The sequence below is a fragment of the Ovis aries genome, chromosome 3 (assembly GCF_016772045.2).
Source record: "Ovis aries strain OAR_USU_Benz2616 breed Rambouillet chromosome 3, ARS-UI_Ramb_v3.0, whole genome shotgun sequence".
NCBI lineage: Eukaryota > Metazoa > Chordata > Mammalia > Artiodactyla > Bovidae > Ovis > Ovis aries.
In genome coordinates this window covers 28,185,159-28,204,223 of record NC_056056.1, presented here as the reverse complement: position 1 = coordinate 28,204,223, position 19,065 = coordinate 28,185,159, and the positions used below count along the sequence as shown (strand labels likewise).

Genomic DNA, 19,065 nt, shown 5'->3' with positions numbered 1-19,065 from the left:
CGGAGAGAAGATGAAGGAGACTGCTGTTTTCTCTCAGGTCTATCACTAGTGCTATATGACCTTGAGAAAGATTGACTCTTTGAAGGTAATAATAAATATAGTATTTGTATGAGTCACATATATCTCTCAAATGCTCTGATCTGAGATGTTAGGGATAACTGGAGTGGAAACCAGCTGATTATAGTTATGTCTGTAAATTCCTATCTTAGCCATTCTGTCTTAAACTTTATCCACTCTAATGAATACCTACATTATATGCTCTGAATATCATCATAATATCTTAAACTTTTATTTTTTTTCATTATGGTTATTGTGGTCTAATAACTGGATATTTTTAGAAATACTGATAAATTAGACTATTATTGGAAAGAAACATCTTCTGTGGTAGTTAAGTTTAAAGAATATGGGCTTTGTAATTAAGCAGTTATGGATGGATTCAACTCCTAATGCTGCCCAACTAGCTATACATGTATGTAATATTATATGTAATTCTGGACAGTTTACTTAACCTCTGATTCTGTGTCCTTATGCAAAATATAACTATTAGGCAACTGTTTTTTATAAATGTAGTTTCATGGTCCCCCTAGGATACTCAAACTAAAAGAAGGCAAACAGCTATAGACAAGATATTTGTGATGAATGTTATTATAATCATTTAAAATAATCAGCCAGTTAAATGTTACTGGACAGCATGTTATTCATGTTTGGTAATATTAAGATTCATACTTATGGTCGTGAAGATATTTACTACTTATTTTGGCATATGCTCAATGCTGTTCTAAATAGTTTATTAATGTTCTTGTATTCTAACCTCATAGAAACTCTAAAACAGTAGCTTTATTATTATCCTTACTTTTCAGATGAAGAAACTGAGGCTGAGTTAATTATCTGGCCCAATACAATGTAATAATGCTTGAACAACAGGTTGAACTCTTGAGTGCCTTGACTGTTTACAGTACTGCTTCCCATTGGAAGTGATGACATCTAGTAATAATTGCTGTGATATTAAAGGGTATTGAGAATGTAAAAGATTTGAGAGTACTGTGATTTGAAAACATTAAGTATCGTATCTTTTATTAACAGAGAGGACTAAAGTCTGGAAAAGCACCATTCTGCAGTTCTAGAGAACTCCCTTGTGGCTTTTGTTTTCTACATGCCTAATTGTTAGCATCTGTACCTTTTATTAACTTCCATTGTAAATAGAGTCACCTTATATCCTGATTTGTTCAGACAGTCCAGATACGTGTTTTCATGGCATAATTGTTATTAGTACTCTCTTTCTCAAACTGCCCCAGTTTGAATGTTATATGAACACTATAATGTAGACATAGAGCCTTCAAGTTCTCTTAATTCTCAGAATTATGTTAATTTTTTTGGTTTGGTGATTTTACCTGACAATTTATATTAGAAAAATCTAAAGTGTAAGTTTAACTCATAAATTCTAGCAAGAATTTTATTTATTACTTATTTTGAAGTAGTATAGTAGTTTACTAGACTGTTGACTGATTTCTTTGGAGATGAAAAGAGCAAGGCATAAGTGCTTCTTTAAAGAAAGAACTAATGAAATGGTGGATAGTGGGGATTTGAATCTGTATGTCCACCTAATCATTTCTGAGTTGGAAGGACAGGGGAGTATCTTCTTAACAAGAAATACCAAGTTGTTTGACTTTGGTTTAGAGCTTTTGAGAATTAGGGAAGTAATATGAAGCAGTATTGGATAATGTATTTTACAGATCTTCAAGATCTCAGCATTTTCTGTAATGTGCTTTCCCATTTCTGCTACAGTAAAAGAGTCTCCAGGGGCAAAACACTATTTTTGTTGCTATTCCAACCACTGTACCCCTTAATTTTTTTCTTTTTTTTTTAAGCTGTTCTCGTTATTGCCTTCCCCTATATTTAGTGCATTTTAACTTAATTCTTGGCTAGTAGTTTCTCTAAAAATATTTGAAATCAGTGTCTGCATTGTCGCAGTTGTCTCTGGAACAGTGATAAAGGCCTTTGTTAGGAGAAGTGTTAATTTTATTAACTACTAAATTGTTTGTCCATGATAATTTATAAATGCTTGCAAAATGAAGAGATAGTCATAGCACAGTGGTTGGCAGAAAGTAGGCACACTGAATAAGTCCTTGGCGTAGACTCCCCTCTAGGTTTTATAGTGTGGGTGTCAAAGCAGTGATCTGTGAACTATCAACAGCACTACATGGAATCTTACCCCAAAAGACTGGAATAATCTCCTCAAAAAATTATTATTTCTACTACCTCACAAGATCAGATTAGTTTGTTTCAGCCGCTTCTATGTCTAATAAATGCGTCTAATTAACTTATTATGACTTCATTTTTGATTACTTGTTATCCTTATTTTATTAAAACACTTTATGAAATATAGGATAAAAGTCTTATTCTTTCAGGAATCATTTTCTTCTGCCTGAAATGGCTTATTTATACAGTACTTTAAAGGGATTAACTTGGGTTTCACTGTGAATAAATTGTTCAGTAATTTAAGTATATCAAGAGCAGTGTTTTAGTATTATATTATCATTTTAACATTTTGTTTGAATATTTGCATGAAACTTTATAGTGAGATTTTTTAAAAAATCAGAACAACCAAGGTTATATTTTACTGGAATCTTTGTTAGTATAGATTATTGTTTAAAATGCCTATACCTTAGGGAATTCCCTGGTGGTCCAGTGTGTAGGGCTCTTACCTGACCTCGGTAGGGTTCAATCCCTGGTCAGGGAACTGGGATTGTAGTATCCCACAAGCCACGTAGTTGTGGCCAAAATACATCAAGAAAATTTCTTTAAAATAATAATAGAAATAAAATGTCTGTACTTTAAATACAAATCATTTGCAGCTCAGGAAGACCTTAACGTGCAAAAGTTTTTTTCTTTTTTTTTTAAATAGAGAACTTAGTTAAAGTTTAAAATTAACAGTATTTAGTTTAGCAAAAGATCCATAGATTAGGCATACACCCAAATTGAATCCACCCTGCTCCCCGCAAAAGCTGCTTTTCCTGTTTTTGTGTTTGTTTTGGTCGGTAGTACTATCATTTACCTTGTTATTGTAAAGTTTTATTCTTTTTAATCAGCCTCTTATTTTTGTTTGTATCCTATTGACTGTCCTGAGTGTCTCTGAAATCCATTTTCTCAGTTTTTTCTGTCAGTGCCCTGTTTCAGTTCTTGTCGTCTTGACTCTGTTGTAATTCTCCTGAATGATTTCCTTGCCTCTGGAAGGAATATCTAGAGTATCCATTATTCTTAGAACTTTGAGGTTCCTCATAATCGCCTAGATAGCTTTCACAGCATCAGCTCCCACATCTGTTCGTCCATCTCACACCCTGTTCTACAAACTATGTGTTTTCTCAAGTTGTGCCTTTGTTCATCACTTCTTATGTCCTCCCCACCTTCCATTCACACTTTAAACCCCTGACACACACACACAGTCTTCTCTCTTAAGACCCCATATAAGTTTCACTAAGTTTGTTTTATTATGGGTGTTATATATTTGTGAGCTCTGTGAAGATAAGGTCACCATGCCCTTATGGAGGCAAATACAGGTAATTTAGTATTTTAAGTGTAGCAATAGAAGTATGTACAAGCTTAATTATGAGGATCTAATAATTATGGGCTGAGAGGGATGAGTGTTTTACAGATGCTTACTTAAATGTCACATGCATGGTTTAGAAAACCAGTCTGTTCTTTTCAAACAAACATATCCTCAGTCTGGTTCTTCTGAGTGTCAGGAAGGGTAGACAGGAGAGACCTGGATGAACACAATAAAGTCTCATTAGGAATTGACCAAATGTACATTTTTCTTAATCATCAAATGATTATACCAACACAATTTTTATATTCTTGTGTGTGTTACAACATAGGATTGGACACAGGGCTTTGAGATTATCTCAAAAAGTATTTAAAGGTCTTCTTAATGTATTTCTTCCACCATCCTGCTTCCTGCTTTAGGATCAGTAGATTGCTACTGTTGAGAATATATGAAGAATTGTGAAGTTCACCTCCATTGAATTGTTAAGTAAGAAGAAGAATTGTCTGTCATTGAAGCTGTAGGATAGGAGATATTCCAAGGGCAGTACTTGGAAGTAAAGAGAAAACTTTAATCATTTGTATAAATATTTTTATTGTATTATCTGTTTTAAGAAATTTAGTAAGTCTTTTGAAAGAATTCATTAAAAATACCACATGACAGTAAAACCATTTGAAAAATGCAGAAGTATGAAGTTGACTTTTCAGGTCTAGAGTTATTAGAACCAGTATCTAAGCATAAATGGGGAGTTATTATTAACTAGACAAATTAGGAAACAGGGCACTCTTGAATTTTCGTTAGCATTGAAAACTAACTTGTACCTATTGATGGTAAGTTTGCTTTCTGCTGTGTTTTCACTTTTTGTAATTAGGATGAAATTTAAATGTAATAATTTTTTTCCTTCCAAATAGCTTTTGCCTACCAAAAAATTTTGGGAACCTGATGATTCAACAAAAGATGGACAAAAAGGCATATTTCTTGGGGATGATGAATGGAGAGAGACTGCATGGGGAACTTCTCGTAAGTTATTGGTGTATGTGTGAGAGTTCTGGATTTGTTGAATACTTGAATTTTTTTTAAACCCTACTGCCCCCAAACAATACGTGGAGAAACTTTGTGGTATATTTGAGGATTTCATGTGTCCTCGTAATACACATTTTCTTATGTAAAGTAAGCCATACTTAATGGTCCACTTATTGATTAGAAATGTTTGTCACAGTAAGATTTTATTAAGTTTTATTTGGGGTTAAACTCTGATTATAAAATTCTGAATTTCCATTAAAATACAGGACACAATTTAACCGTAGGAATTTTTAAGCTTGAATTGTATCAGTGGATAGTGACCTAATAACTGCAGCTCAGACTGGCTTTATTAAATATTAGCCACACCCATAAAGAAAATAAACCCCTATAGTAAGATAGAATTCCCAGAAAGGGAGCAGACTTTGAATGTTTTTGATATCCATAGGTAACAAAGACTGAGGTCCAAGAAATTCTTAAGGGAAAAGGAAAACTGGAATGTAAGGAGTATAACTCATGGGGGTGACAGTATTTATTGGTAAATTACAGAGCATACTTATATTCTTAAAATACTACTGATTATATTTTTAAATGTTTCTCAGTAAGATTTGAGATGTACATGTGAAACTTTCAACATGTATTTAACAAATAAGTTTCCGCTTTATAACTAAAAGCAGCTTACTAAAAGTACACAAGATGATCAAAGTAATATAAAATCAAGTTTCTGGAATTAACTTTCTATTTTGAGTATAAATTGCCAGGTACTTTTTTTCTCTTTAAATCATTAAGATTTTTAAGTTCTTTACGGTTTTAAATTTTGTTCTTAAAGGTAATTGTTAAAAAGGAGAAGCTGAAAATTTTTAGTACTATTTATAATCAAAATGGAAACAGATTGAAAACTTTGCTAAATACTAAATTAGACTAAACTATTGGAAATTTTATTTTCGTTCAACCAATATGTAATATAATGTGCCAGATTTGGAGAATACAAAGATAAATGAGATATGTGATCCCTGACTTCAAGGAATTTTTTTTCTAGATTTGTATTAACCTGTATAGATTGAACTTATATAATTTAAGTTATTCAGTTATTTGGGCCAGGATACATTTTCTACACAAAAGACACTTTCTTTGCTAAAACAACATGCTTGAAAATTTGGTTCATAAGCATGTTTTGATTTTTGTTTTGAAAGGTAAATGGTTAATTGCTTTATTTATCAGAACCAAGTATTTTTAAAAGCATTCCAAAGCAAAACTTCTTGAGCACAACATGGTAATGAGAGATACTTTCAAGATGAATGTTAGGGAGATATTTCTGGTATGTTGTATTTGGAAGACAACTGGTACCAAAAGTAAAACATTTAAGCAACTATTTATATATTCCTGATACATCTTTTTGGTGTCAAGTTTATAATTTTAGTTAATTCCTTGTATCACTCCCTCTCCCAACTTTTTTTTGTTGTATGGATAAAATTTTGAAGACGAATATAAGTTTTTACCAGGAGACATGAGAAAATTAGAAATGGATGGATTATTGTGTTTACTAAGTAAACATTTATTGAGTGCCAAGCATGTACAAATATGAACATGACATTCCTTGTCCTAAAAGAATTGTCATTCTACAGTTCTTTCCATGGCCACAGGAGATTTTACCATACACATATTTCCTTCTCAGCTGAACTGAATTATTTGTGATTATTAATTTCATTGTGTTCTCTTGGCACTTTTAGGCCTTTGAGCATACTGGTTTCTCTAACCAGAGTGCTTTCCACCCCCATTTTCGCCTATTTTTTGCTCTCTGTCCTTCATATCATTTCCTTTGGGATTCACTCTAAGACTGGGAAAAAGTGATGAATATGCTTTCTCTTCCCCATAGTATCCTGGATTGTTTTTATTGAAGTGCTTTCACTCTTGATTATGATCGATTCCTGTTAAACCTATAATCTCTTAGAGTACAAGGACTGTTGTGTTCTTAGATTCCACCTACATACCACAATGCTTAGCATATTGGTTCAAAATTTTTTTCTGTAAATCTAGGTAAGTCTTGCCTCAAATGTTTTTATGTTTGTATTTGCTTTCAGATCTTAAGTATTGCCTTTTTCTTTTTATCACAAAATACGTAGAAAAGGTATTTGTACCAGATGGATAATTTTTTTTGTTAAAAATAAATGGAAAACTTTTAGACGAGAAGGATTTTTTTTTTTAATTAAAAAAATTTTTTTAATCTTTTAAAAAAGGAATCTTTTTAATAAAACTAAGTGATACTTAGTCTTTTCACCAAGAATAGAAAATTCTGTGATATTACTGGCTTTTTTGAGTGAACTTAGTCACCTATGTTTATAGCAGTACAGCCATGTATTCTGAATCTGTCCAATACATGACTATAAGCCTGAGAAGTGCCTCCATCAATTTAAGAGGAGTTATTTTTATTTCAGATTTTATCTCTAAAGTTTTTTGGTTTGAGTTGTTCTGAATTGACAATAGAACTTTTTCATAAGAGGCTTGAAGGCAGTGGAGACTTCAAATTGTTTCTGTTGCCAATGACTTTTGAATTTGATTATTCTTTAGATAGCCTTTTACCTGCTCTTTACCAAATGACTTTCTTAATCTGTATTCTCAAGAAATGTCCAAAGGGCAGTGAGTCTAAACAGATTAAAGATGTTTTAATAAAGATTATAGTAACATTCAAAACAAAACGATATGCTGATTTTTCTTTAGTATATTAATTGATGTGAATACATTTTGGTTAGCTTAGAAGTACAAATTTGTAATTGTTTTCTTTTTTCCCAACAGACCATTCAATGTCCCAGCCTATTATGGTACAGAGAAGATCTGGACAGGGTTTTCATGGAAACAGTGAAGTAAATGCAATATTGTCTCCGCGATCAGAAAGTGGAGGCCTTGGTGTGAGCATGGTAGAATATGTATTAAGTTCTTCTCCTGCTGATAAATTGGATTCTCGATTTAGGAAGGGAACTTTTGTAAGTATTTTGAATGAAGAAATGTTTTTAAGTTGCTAGATGGTTATTCGGTTGTCTTTAAGTCAGTTTCTTATTCTGGCCCTTCCTAGAATTAAAGGTAATTTTATAGCTATTGGTGCTCTTGTGTCTTCCTGGCCGCTTCTTGAAATACACGAAATGGTAGAACCACTGGGAATATTTATAATCTTAATCATGTTACCAAAAAAATCATATTAATTTTAAAAGTTTGTAAGATTTAAATTGCTTATTCGTGGTAGTACTTGATATGACAGTTAAAAAAACAAAATCATCTTTCATTAAGAAGAGTTTTAATTTCACTTGTGGTGTTACTGCTTTTCTAGCACCGCTATAGTTAAGGTTGCCTTAGCCCTTCTGTTATAAATCACTGGTTTGTACTCAATTTTTTTGGCCTTCGATAAATTCGTTGACTACAAAATTAAAATAAGATTCAATGTTTTTATTGTTTACATGCACTATAGTGTAGTTTTAGGTCACCTTGTGGTGCCTTTTTTTGTGTTCTATTAAATATTCAGAATCAAACAGACTCTTTTTCCTCAGGGCACTAGAGATGCTGAAACAGATGGACCTGAGAAAGGAGATCAAAAAGGCAAGGCTTCTCCATTTGAGGAGGACCAAAACAGAGATCTTAAGCAAGGAGATGATGATGATTCTAAAATAAATGGCAGAGGTTTGCCAAATGGAATGGATGCCGATTGCAAAGATTTTAAGTAAGATTTTCACTTTCTCAAGAAGAAAATCATATCTCTTTAGGGATTATTGCTACTAGCTGATATGACTGATTTAGGTATTTTTCCAACTTTTATTGGTTTTTTTATTTCCCTTTGTACCTTGTATTAGTCTGGAGGAAGATTTAAAATTTTTTATAAGGACTATTAGTTAATGATTATGTGCCATTTTTAAAAAAGATAAGTCTTCAAAAATCTCTAAAACAATGCATCCTATTAAGTAATGTTAGAAATTGCTATTACCTTTCTACTAATATGGTAGTCTAAATTTTAACTGTTTTCTCCCTGCTAAAGTTTAGTGAATTTAAGGTTTAATCTGTGATTTTTCTTGGCAAACTCTTCTTGAGTTTGTTCTTCAGCACCTTTCTGTAGAGTTTTCTCTTCCTTCTATCTCTGTATTGTATCCTATCTCCCTTTTCTGAGTTTGTGCTGATACTTAATCATATTCCTGAAATTAGGATAGGAAGAACATATCAGACTTCTAAAAATTAGTGTTAAGCTCAGAATTTAAGTTGAGTTGTAGATTTTTTGTTGTCTGTTTATGGCAAGTATTTCTTTTGTTCTAACCTTTGGACTTAGATTAGGCAGTGCACATTCATCTAAATATTAGGGAGTTGTTTCTTCATATCCTGAACTTTATACTTCAGTAATCAGATGCTTTGGGGCCTATCCTGAAAATAGTTGTTTCTTTGCGATCTTATGAACCATGAAATATCAGTTAGTTGTTAGGTACATGTTTATGTTTATTACCTTTAATTATCAAAAAACAGAGTAACAATACTTCTTAAAAACAGTGCCATTTAAATCTGTTCTAAATGCAAAAAAGCATCCAAAACCAGTAAACCTCTTTTGACAAGAAATAAATTTAATGCTACTCAGTTTGTTTTTAGAACCTTATTCTGATTTTGCTCTTCTGCTATTACCTAATCTGTGTTTCAAGGGCATGCATTTAAAACTGAGTTGATTATAAACCCTGTAGAACATACATTTATAATTGAAGTGTTAATACACCATTAACTATAGCAAGAAAATAGCACCACTCATAGCATAATGACTTTTCCTTTTGAATCCTCTACTTTTTTTTTTTGCTATATTAGAGTTGTTTTGTATGAAAGACTATATTTCTCCATATTAATATGAACTTTACATTCAATAGCATTCTAATTCTGTTAAGTTTGTAGTAGGTTTTTTAAATTGCTTATAAAGTATTTCTGATGCAATATTGTCTTCAACAGTATAAAAATATTTCAAAGTAATAGCTGTGGTCATATGGTCACTATGGTAGCACATCATTATTACATACATTAACTGATACATCATCTGTTGGAATAGAACTGAAAGGAATGAAAGAAATATAGCAGGCTTTCATTTTTTTGTTGTTGTTGTAGTATAATTGCTTTACAATGTTGTGTTAGTTTCTGCTATACAGTGAAGTGGATCGGTTATATATACACACACACACACACACACACACACACACATACCTTCTCTCTTGGACCTTCCTCCCACCTCTTTCTTTTTTTCAATGGACTGATTAAGATCCTTTCAGTTTTATTTTTTCTTCCCATATATTCTGAATGAAAAGCCTTTGGATTATTCACATGAAAATTTTAATTGTGGATAAAGGGGAAAGGAGTTTGAAATTTCTTCTGATGTTGCAAGGACAGTGGTTAATTTTGAAATAAAATGTAAGTCCACAAACCTAAAGTATCTGGAAAACAATTATTGTAATTAATCAATTGCTTTGTGAAATGTTCTGTACATGTTAGCAGATTTATTCCATTGTAAAGTACCTAAAGGTGGGGCAGTTACATACGGATAACCGTTGACATTGAAAGACCGGTTAATAATAGTTACTACCATTTATTTAGCATACTTATATTTGAATATACTATGAAATGATAGTTCCTCAGAACAAATTTACTTCTTGTGAAGGAAAAGATCTTACATAAATTATTTCCACAGAAGGAAGGAGACTGTTAATAAGGATCAATTATGTCCAGAAATAAAGTGAAAATAGTTCAGACTGTAAAGGATGTTGATAAAAAGAGAAGAGGCAGTGCTTAAAATTTAGTGTTAATAAATTTCTTCAGAAAATTAAGACTGATCGGTAGAGGAAGTTGCTCTTTTGTATATAGAATTATACTTTTCATTGATATGCATGCTTAACTTGATAAATATTAATTTTTATTTATTTTGATTTAAACTGAAACAATTTGGCGTGATAAAGATTGTTTTTGGAGAGCTCATAGAGGGTTTTTACAAGTAGTCTTTTTGCTTTTGTTATTATAGGATTCCAGTGTCACCTCCTCTGTCTCAAGGAAACTGAGACCTGGGTGTTGAAATGATTTACTTAGAATAATGAGTCAGGAGTCAGCTTTCTGTCTTGGTTCACTGCCCTTTTCTTTTGTATTCTGTATTATACAGCCTTCAGTTGTGAAGGCCATATGATCCTTTCTGGCCAGTTCCGCACCACCCCCACCACCACCACCCCCCTGAAGTATTAGGCAAGATGTTAGGACAGCTATGCTGGTAGACAGGATGGGAGTATGGTGGATAGGTTTTGGTTTAGAGTTTTCTCATATTTGTTGCATGATAGTCTGCTGTTCATACCTACTGCTCATTTTGTCTGTGATCTGAGACAAAAGTTTTGAGTGCCCTAGGCCTAAATCGTGATACTGGACAATTTCCTTATCTGTAAAATTGAATTATATCTTTATGCTATTAAAATTGGGGACAGTTGTCACTAATAATAATTAAAAAATGAAACATGTCAGCTTTTAAGTGTAAGCTGGATTAAACAGAAAAAAATAGTGATAAAGAGCAATGTTCAGTGACCTAGGGTCCCTAATTTGCCTTTTGTGTTTTACTACCATTGTTTTCCATGATTTTCCTTCTTTCTGATTTCACCTTTTGACATACTTGTTACTTTTACTCATTTCTATTTTCTTTACATAGTCGTACTCCTGGAAGTCGTCAAGCCTCTCCAACTGAAGTAGTTGAGCGCCTGGGCCCCAATACTAATCCCCCAGAAGGATTGGGGCCTCTTCCTAATCCTACAACTAATAAACCACTTGTTGAAGAATTTTCAAATCCTGAAACACAGAATCTGGATGCCATGGAACAAGTTGGTCTGGATTCTTTACAGTTTGACTATCCTGGTAATCAGGTACCAATGGACTCTTCAGGAGCTACTGTAGGCCTTTTTGACTACAATTCCCAGCAGCAGGTAAAGAATACTCCTTCTTTAGCAACGTTCCTCTTAGCTAGTAGTAGTATAGCCTGAAGTGCTATGAGATGTTGACATAAGTAATAGGGGTATTTTTAAACACTTTAATGTTTTATTGAATAAAATGTCCTTATAGTTGAGAAAGTGAGTTTTATTGAATAAAATGTCCTTATAGTTGAGAAAGTGATTACAATACGTATTTGTAATATTCCATTCTTAGCTTTCTAAACAAAAATGAAATGCTATGAGACTAATCTCTGTATTCAATATTTTTCTTAATAGCTCTTTCAGAGGACTAATGCACTAACAGTTCAGCAGTTAACTGCAGCTCAGCAGCAGCAGTATGCATTAGCCACAGCTCAGCAGCCACATATAGGTGAGTCTTTATAAGTTACCATTTTAATTACAGTGTTAGAAAATCTTGTGTTAAAGTGTTTAGATCTTATTTAATGGTGTTATTTCATTACTTCCTGAGACATCTCATTGAGATAAAACAGTAGTAGATTACATGGCAAGAGTAAAGATTAGGAAAGAACAGTTTGGCTTTTACTTGTATTCTTGGTGAAATAAAAGTCTGTAACTTGATGACAGCTGTCAGCACAGAAGTTTTTTTTCTTAGTGTGAAATGGAGAGCATTTGGGAACACTTGGAAATTCAAGCATCGTTTTGGGTGTTCATATTAAGTCAGAGTGTTTGTTTTTAAAATGGGTTGGAAGTAAGAATCCCGAGAAAATTTTTTTAAATTGTTTCTTCCTTACTTCATTAGGCTATTTAATCTTTGAGCTTTGTAGTTAAGACTATAATGTGAAATACTATGATTACATATGTCTTACTGCTAGACTGCAGGCATTAGTACCTGTTTTCTGTTGAGGTTGTTGGTATTTTTTTTTTTAACTTATTTTGAAATAATTACTGATTCACATGAGGTTGCAAAGAGAGTACACAGATTCCCCACCTAGTTTTCCCTAAATGACTACATGTTAAAATAATTACAGTATAGTACCACAGCAGTTGCTAAATGTGTGTGTATAGATGTGTGTCGTTTTATCATGTGTATAGATTTGTGGGAACCATTCTTACACCTAATTTTGGCTGATCTTGATTTATTTCCACTCTCAACATCAGGATGTTTGGAGACCGGGGATGAGATATACTAAGTTAGTTCTATTCCCTTAACTGTGTATTGCTTTGGGTCAATCCAAGAAGTCTTTCCAGGTCCAAAATTTTATTTTTGGTTTTAATCAAAGGTGACCACATATTTCTAGATGACTTCTAATAGCAGCATGCACTCTGGACCTGTTTTTTTATACTTTTCCCCAGCTGCCTTTATCCCTGCATATAGTGCTTTTTCATTCATTGTTAGAAACATTGATTCCTGTCTACTCATGGGCCATTACAACACTTTTTATTTCTTGACACTTCATCATATGATTTATATGTGGTAGGCTGGGATACCCATTATTGCTCTACCTTTTGGTAGTTTTAAATTTTCAGCTCTTGCCTTTTCTTTCGTATGAGCTTTAAAATTCTCTTATTTACTTCCATATGCATGTGTGCTCAATGTTTGACTCTTTGCAATCCCATGGACTGTGCCCACCAGGCTCCTCTGTCCATGGAATTCTCCAGGCAAGAATACTGCAATGTGTTGCCATTACCTCCTCCAGGGTATCATCCCGACCCAGGGATCAAACCCATGTCTCCTACATTGCCAGGTGGATTTTTTACCACTGAGCCATCTGGAAAGCCACTGTTTACTTTCAGATCAGGTTAAAATCTTATTAACTTATGAAAACTAACATCTTTATGACAGTAAGTATTCTTCTAGAACCTAGTGTGTCTTTAACGCTGTTGAAGTCTGCTTTTGTGGTGTTAATGAGTGCTTTAAATTTTTCTCATATAAGTTTGCATATTTTTCAGTAGGTTTGTTCTTTGGTATTTAATCTTTTGCTGTCATTGTAAATGACTTCCTGTCTTTCATTATAACTTTTAACTCATATCTGTGAAAGCTCCTGATTCAGTTCAGTTCAGTCACTCAGTCATGTCCGACTCCTTGCGACCCCATGAATTGTAGCACGCCAGGCCTGCCTGTCCATCACCAACTCCCGGAGTTCACCCAGATTCATGTCCATCGAGTTGGTGATGCCATCCAGCCATCTCATCCTCTGTCGTCCCCTTCTCCTCCTGTCCCCAATCCCTCCCAGCATCAGAGTCTTTTCCAATGAGTCAACTCTTCACATGAGGTGGCCAAAGTACTGGAGTTTCAGCTTTAGCATCATTCCTTCCAAAGAACACCCATGACTGATCTCCTTTTGAATGGACTGGTTGGATCTCCTTGCAGTCCGAGGGACTCTCAAGAGTCTTCTCCAACACCACAGTTCAAAAGCATCAATTCTTTGGTGCTCAGCTTTCTTCACGATCCAACTTTCACATCCATACATGACCACTGGAAAAACCATAGCCGTGACTAGACGGACCTTTGTTGGCAATGTCTCTGCTTCTGAATATGCTGTCTAGGTTGGTCATAACTTTCCTTCCAAGGAATAAGCATCTTTTAATTTCATCCCTCAATCACCATCTGCAGTGATTTTGGAGCCCAAAAAAATAAAGTCAGCCACTGTTTCCCCTGTTTCCCATCTATTTGCCATGAAGTGATGGGACCAGATGCCATGATCTTGGTATTCTGAATGTTGAGCTTTAAGCCAACTTTTTCACTCTCCTCTTTCACTTTCCTCAAGAGGCTTTTTAGTTCCTCTTCACTATCTCCTTTTTCATGTTCCTCAAGAGGCTTTTTATTTAGTTTCTCTTCACTATCTTCACTTACTCCTTGGAAGAAAAGTTATGATCAACCTAGATAGCATGTTGAAAAGCAGAGACATTACTTTACCAACAAAGGGTCCATCTAGTCAAGGCTATGGTTTTTCCTGTGGTCATGAATGGATGTGAGAGTTGGACTGTGAAGAAAGCTGAGCGCCGAAGAATTGATGCTTTTGAACTGTGGTGTTGGAGAAGACTCTTGAGAGTTCCTTGGACTGCAAGGAGATCCAACCAGTCCATTCTGAAGGAGATCAGCCCTGGAATTTCTTTGGAAGGAATGATGCTAAAGCTGAAACTCCAGTACTTTGGCCACCTCATGTGAAGAGTTGACTCACTGGAAAAGATTCTGATGCTGGGAGGGATTGGGGGCAGGAGGAGAAGGGGACGACAGAGGATGAGATGGCTGGATGGCATCACTGACTCGATGGACGTGAGTCTGACGAAACTCCGGGAGTTGGTGATGGACAGGGAGGCCTGGCGTGCTGCGATTCATGGGGTCACGGAGAGTCAGACACAACTGAGTGACTGAACTGAACTGAACTCATTATCTGCCATAAGCGTGATGTCATCTGCATATCTGAGGTTATTGATATTTCTCTGAGCAACCTGGCTTCCCTGGTGGCTCAGAGGTTAAAGCGTCTGCCTCCAATGTGGGAGACCCAGGTTCGATCCCTGGGTTGGGAAGATCGCCTGGAGATGGAAATGGCAATCCACTCCAGTATTCTTGCCTGGAGAATCCCATGGACTGAGGAGCCTAGTGGGCTGCAGTCCATGGGGTCACAGAGTCAGACACGACTGAGTGACTTTACTTACTTACTTACTTAATTTTGATTCCAGCTTGTGCTTCTTCCAGCCCAGCGTGTCTCATGATGTACTCTGCATATAAGTTAAATAAGCAGGGTGACAGTATACAGCCTTGATGTACTCCTTTTCCTATTTGGAACCAGTCTGGAACATGTCTAGTTCTAACTGTTGCTTCCTCACCTGCGTATAGGTTTCTCAATAGGCAGGTCAGGTGCTCTGGTATTCCCATCTCTTTCAGATTTTTCCCCAGTTTATTGTGATCCACACAGTCAAAGGCTTTGGCATAGTCAATAAAGCAGAAATAGATGGTTTTCTGGAACTCTCTTGCTTTTTCCATGATCCAGCACATGTTGGCAATTTGATCTCTGATTCTTCTCCCTTTTCTAAAACCAGCTTGAACATCTGGAAGTTCATGGTTCACATATTGCTGAAGCCTGGCTTGGAAAATTTTGAGCATTACATTACTAGCGTGTGAGATGAGTGCAGTTGTGCGGTAGTTTGAGCATTCTTTGGCATTGCCTTTCTTTGGGATTGGAATGAAAACTGACCTTTTCCAGTCCTGTGGCCACTGCTGAGTTTTCCAAATTTGCTGGCATATTGAGTGCAGCACTTTCACAGCATCATCTTCCAGGATTTGAAATAGCTCAACTGGAATTCCATCACCTCCACCAGTAACGCTGAGGAAGCTGAACGATTCTATGAAGATCTACAAGGCCTTTTAGAACTAACACCCCAAAAAGATGTCCTTTTCATTATACAGGAGTGGAATGCTAAAGTAAGAAGTCAAGAAACACCTGGGGTAACAGGCAAATTTGGCCTTGGAATACGGAATGAAACAGGGCAAAGGCTAATAGAGTTTTGCCAAGAGAACACACTGGTCCTAGCAAACACCCTCTTCTAACAACACAAGAGAAAACTCTACACATGGACATCACCAGATGGTCAACTCCGAAATCAGATTGATTACATTCTTTGCAGCCAAAGATGGAGAAGCTCTGTACAGTCAACAAAAACTAGACTGGGAGCTGACTGTGGCTCAGATCATGAACTCCATATTGCCAAATTCAGACTTAAATTGAAGAAAGCAGAGAAAACCACTAGACCATATAAGTATGACCTAAATCAAATTCCTAATGGTTATACACTGGAAGTGAGAAACAGATTTAAGGGACTAGATGTGATAGATAGAGTGCCTAATGAACTGTGGACGGAGGTTCATGACATTGTAGAGGAGACAGGGATCAAGACCATCTCCGTGGACAAGAAATGCAAAAAAGCAAAATGGCTGTCTGGGGAGGCCTTACAAATAGCTGTGTAAAGAAGAGATGCGAAAGGCAAAGAAGAAAAGCAAAGATATAAGTATTTGAATGTAGAATTACAAAGAATAGCAAGAAGAGATAAGAAAGCCTTCCTCAGCAATCAGTGCAAAGAAATAGAGGAAAACAACAGAATGGGAAAGACTAGAGATCTCTTCAAGAAAATTAGAGATACCAAGGGAACATTCCATGCAAAGATGGGCTCGATAAAGGACAGAAATGGTATGGACCTAACAGAAGCAGAAGATATTAAGAAGAGGTGGCAAGAATACACAGAAGAACTGTACGAAAAAGATCTTCACGACCAAGATAATCATGATGGTGTGATCACTCACCTAGAGCCAGACATCCTGGAGTGTGAATCAAGTGGGCCTTAGAAATCATCACTGTGAACAAAGCTCTTGTTTAGTGTTTATTAAATTTTATTAGTGCTGTTTTCTAATAACTGAATCATTCCTGTGCTTAGAGTTTAAAATAATTGTATATAAATTTGAGCTCTTTTAATTTGCTAACGTTTTATTTAGGATTTTGGTCAACATATAAATAAATTTAGCCTGTGTGTGTATATCCATTTTTTTGTTAGATTTTGATATCAATATACTTGCTTTCTAAAAATAGTTTAAAAGTGTTTCTTTTTTTAATGCCTTAGAGTATTTTCAATTACATTTGACCTTATAAAAGATTTGGCATAAGTTAGAACTTCTTTGTGAAACCAGGGAAACAATGCAAATAAATCTGAAAACTTGAATGGAAATTTCCAAGAAAGCATAACTTACCAGAATGGATCCCATCTTTGTTCCGTTGTTAAATAGAGAAGAGTTGATCATTAGTCCTGTTATCCAGGTTTGCTGAGTCATCTCTTAGCTGGCTGATAGTTATTTAGATTCAGTTCGGTTCAGTCTCTCAGTTGTGTTTGACTCTTTGCAACCACATGGACTGCAGCACCCAGGTCTCCCTGTCCATCACCAACTCCCGGAGTTTACTCAGACTCACGTCCATTGAGTCCCTGATGCCATCCAACCATCTCATCCTCTGTCATGCCCTTCTCCTCCTGCCTTCAATATTTCCCAGCTTCAGTGTCTTTTCCAATGAGTCAGTTCTTTGCCTCAGGTGGCCAAAGTATGAGGTGGCTCAAGGTGGAACTTGAGCTTCAGCATCAGTCCTTCCAATGAGTATTCAGGACTGATTTCCTTTAGGATTGGCTGGTTTGATATCCCTGCAGTCCAAGGGACTCTCAAGAGTCTTCTCCAACTCCACAGTTCAAAAGCATCAATTCTTCTGCACTCAGCTTTCCTTATAGTCCATTCTGTCGTTTTGAGATTACATCAAAGTACTGCATTTTGGACTCTTTTGTTGTTGACTATGATGACTACTCCATTTCTTCCAAGGGATTCTTGCCCACAGTAGTAGATATAATGGTCATCTGAGTTAAATTCACCCATTCCAGTCCATTTTAGTTCACTGATTCTTAAATTGTCTATGTTCACTCTTGTCATCTCCTGTTTGACCACTTCTAATTTACCTTGATTCATGGACCTATCATTCCAGGTTCCTATGCAGTATTGCTCTTGACAGCATCGGACTTTACTTCTATCACCAGTCACATCCACAACTTTGTATTGTTTTTGCTTTGGCTCCAACTCTTCATTCTTTCTGGAGTTATTTCCCCACTGGATCTCCACTAGCATATTGGGCACCTACCGACCTGGGGAGTTCATCTTTCTTTATCCACGTTTTGTCAGAACTCTACCATGACATTGTACCAATAGGAATATGTGCTCCATAGAATTTAAAATTCTATAGTAGCCACATTTTAAAAAGTAAAAAGATGTGAAATTAGTTTGAATAATATTTTATTTATCCCATTATATTGAAGATATCTCAAATGTAGTAAATATAAAACTTAGTAATAAATTCTTTTTTATATATAGTCTTTGAAATTAAGTGTGCATATTCCCACTTGCAGCAAATCTCACTTTAGACTAGTCTCATTGTAAACGTTCAGTAGCTGTATATGGTAGTAACTACCATAGCAGACAGTGCATATTCTAGAATGGAGGTTGACAAACTTTTTTCTATAAAGTTCCAAAAAGCAAATATTTAAAAATTTTACATGCCGTATGTTTTCTGTCACAACTACTTGACCTTCCTCTTATAGAACAAGTCAGCCATAGACAGTACATAAATGAGTACAGCTGTGTTCTCTTCAACTTTACTGTGGGCATTGTTACTTGTATTTTGTATAATTTTCATTTGTTACAAATTACTATTTTCAACCATTTAAAAATGTTTAAATCATTCCTAGCTAATTTATACAAAAATAGGTAGTAGGGTAAAACTTGTCCCGTGGACTGGACCAGAAAGAGGTGATAGATACAGTATATATTATGTTTTAAAATGTACATCCACACTGAAAAGAGGGAGAGAAAGAGAAAAGAAAAAGATGGGGTTGTTTTAATGGCTGGGTTCTGTAGGGTGGGAAATTGAGATGTGATCCATAGGAGTAAACTGGAAATAAACTATGATGCCTGCAGAGGGCTGCAAGAGGGATAAATAAAATGGCCTGCTCATCCCAGGACTGAGGTTGAGGGGGTTAGATCCCCAAACCACTAAT

The 19,065-nt window shown here is 35.3% G+C and overlaps 1 protein-coding gene across 37 annotated transcripts in view; it reads left to right on the top strand.

Annotated features, from left to right (window-relative positions):
• Positions 1 to 19,065, top strand: part of PUM2 (pumilio RNA binding family member 2) — a 121,929-nt gene that overhangs the window by 28,921 nt on the left and 73,943 nt on the right. For 36 of the 37 annotated variants that reach the window (XM_060411879.1, XM_060411873.1, XM_060411877.1 and 33 more), the window contains 5 exons: positions 4,453 to 4,561; positions 7,355 to 7,542; positions 8,101 to 8,270; positions 11,247 to 11,517; positions 11,800 to 11,893. In XM_060411879.1, coding sequence (XP_060267862.1) covers positions 4,453 to 4,561; positions 7,355 to 7,542; positions 8,101 to 8,270; positions 11,247 to 11,517; positions 11,800 to 11,893 — 832 coding nt within the window. Of the gene's footprint in view, positions 1 to 4,452; positions 4,562 to 7,354; positions 7,543 to 8,100; positions 8,271 to 11,246; positions 11,518 to 11,799; positions 11,894 to 19,065 lie in introns of those variants that run through there. The other variant, XM_060411883.1, reaches the window with a different exon arrangement.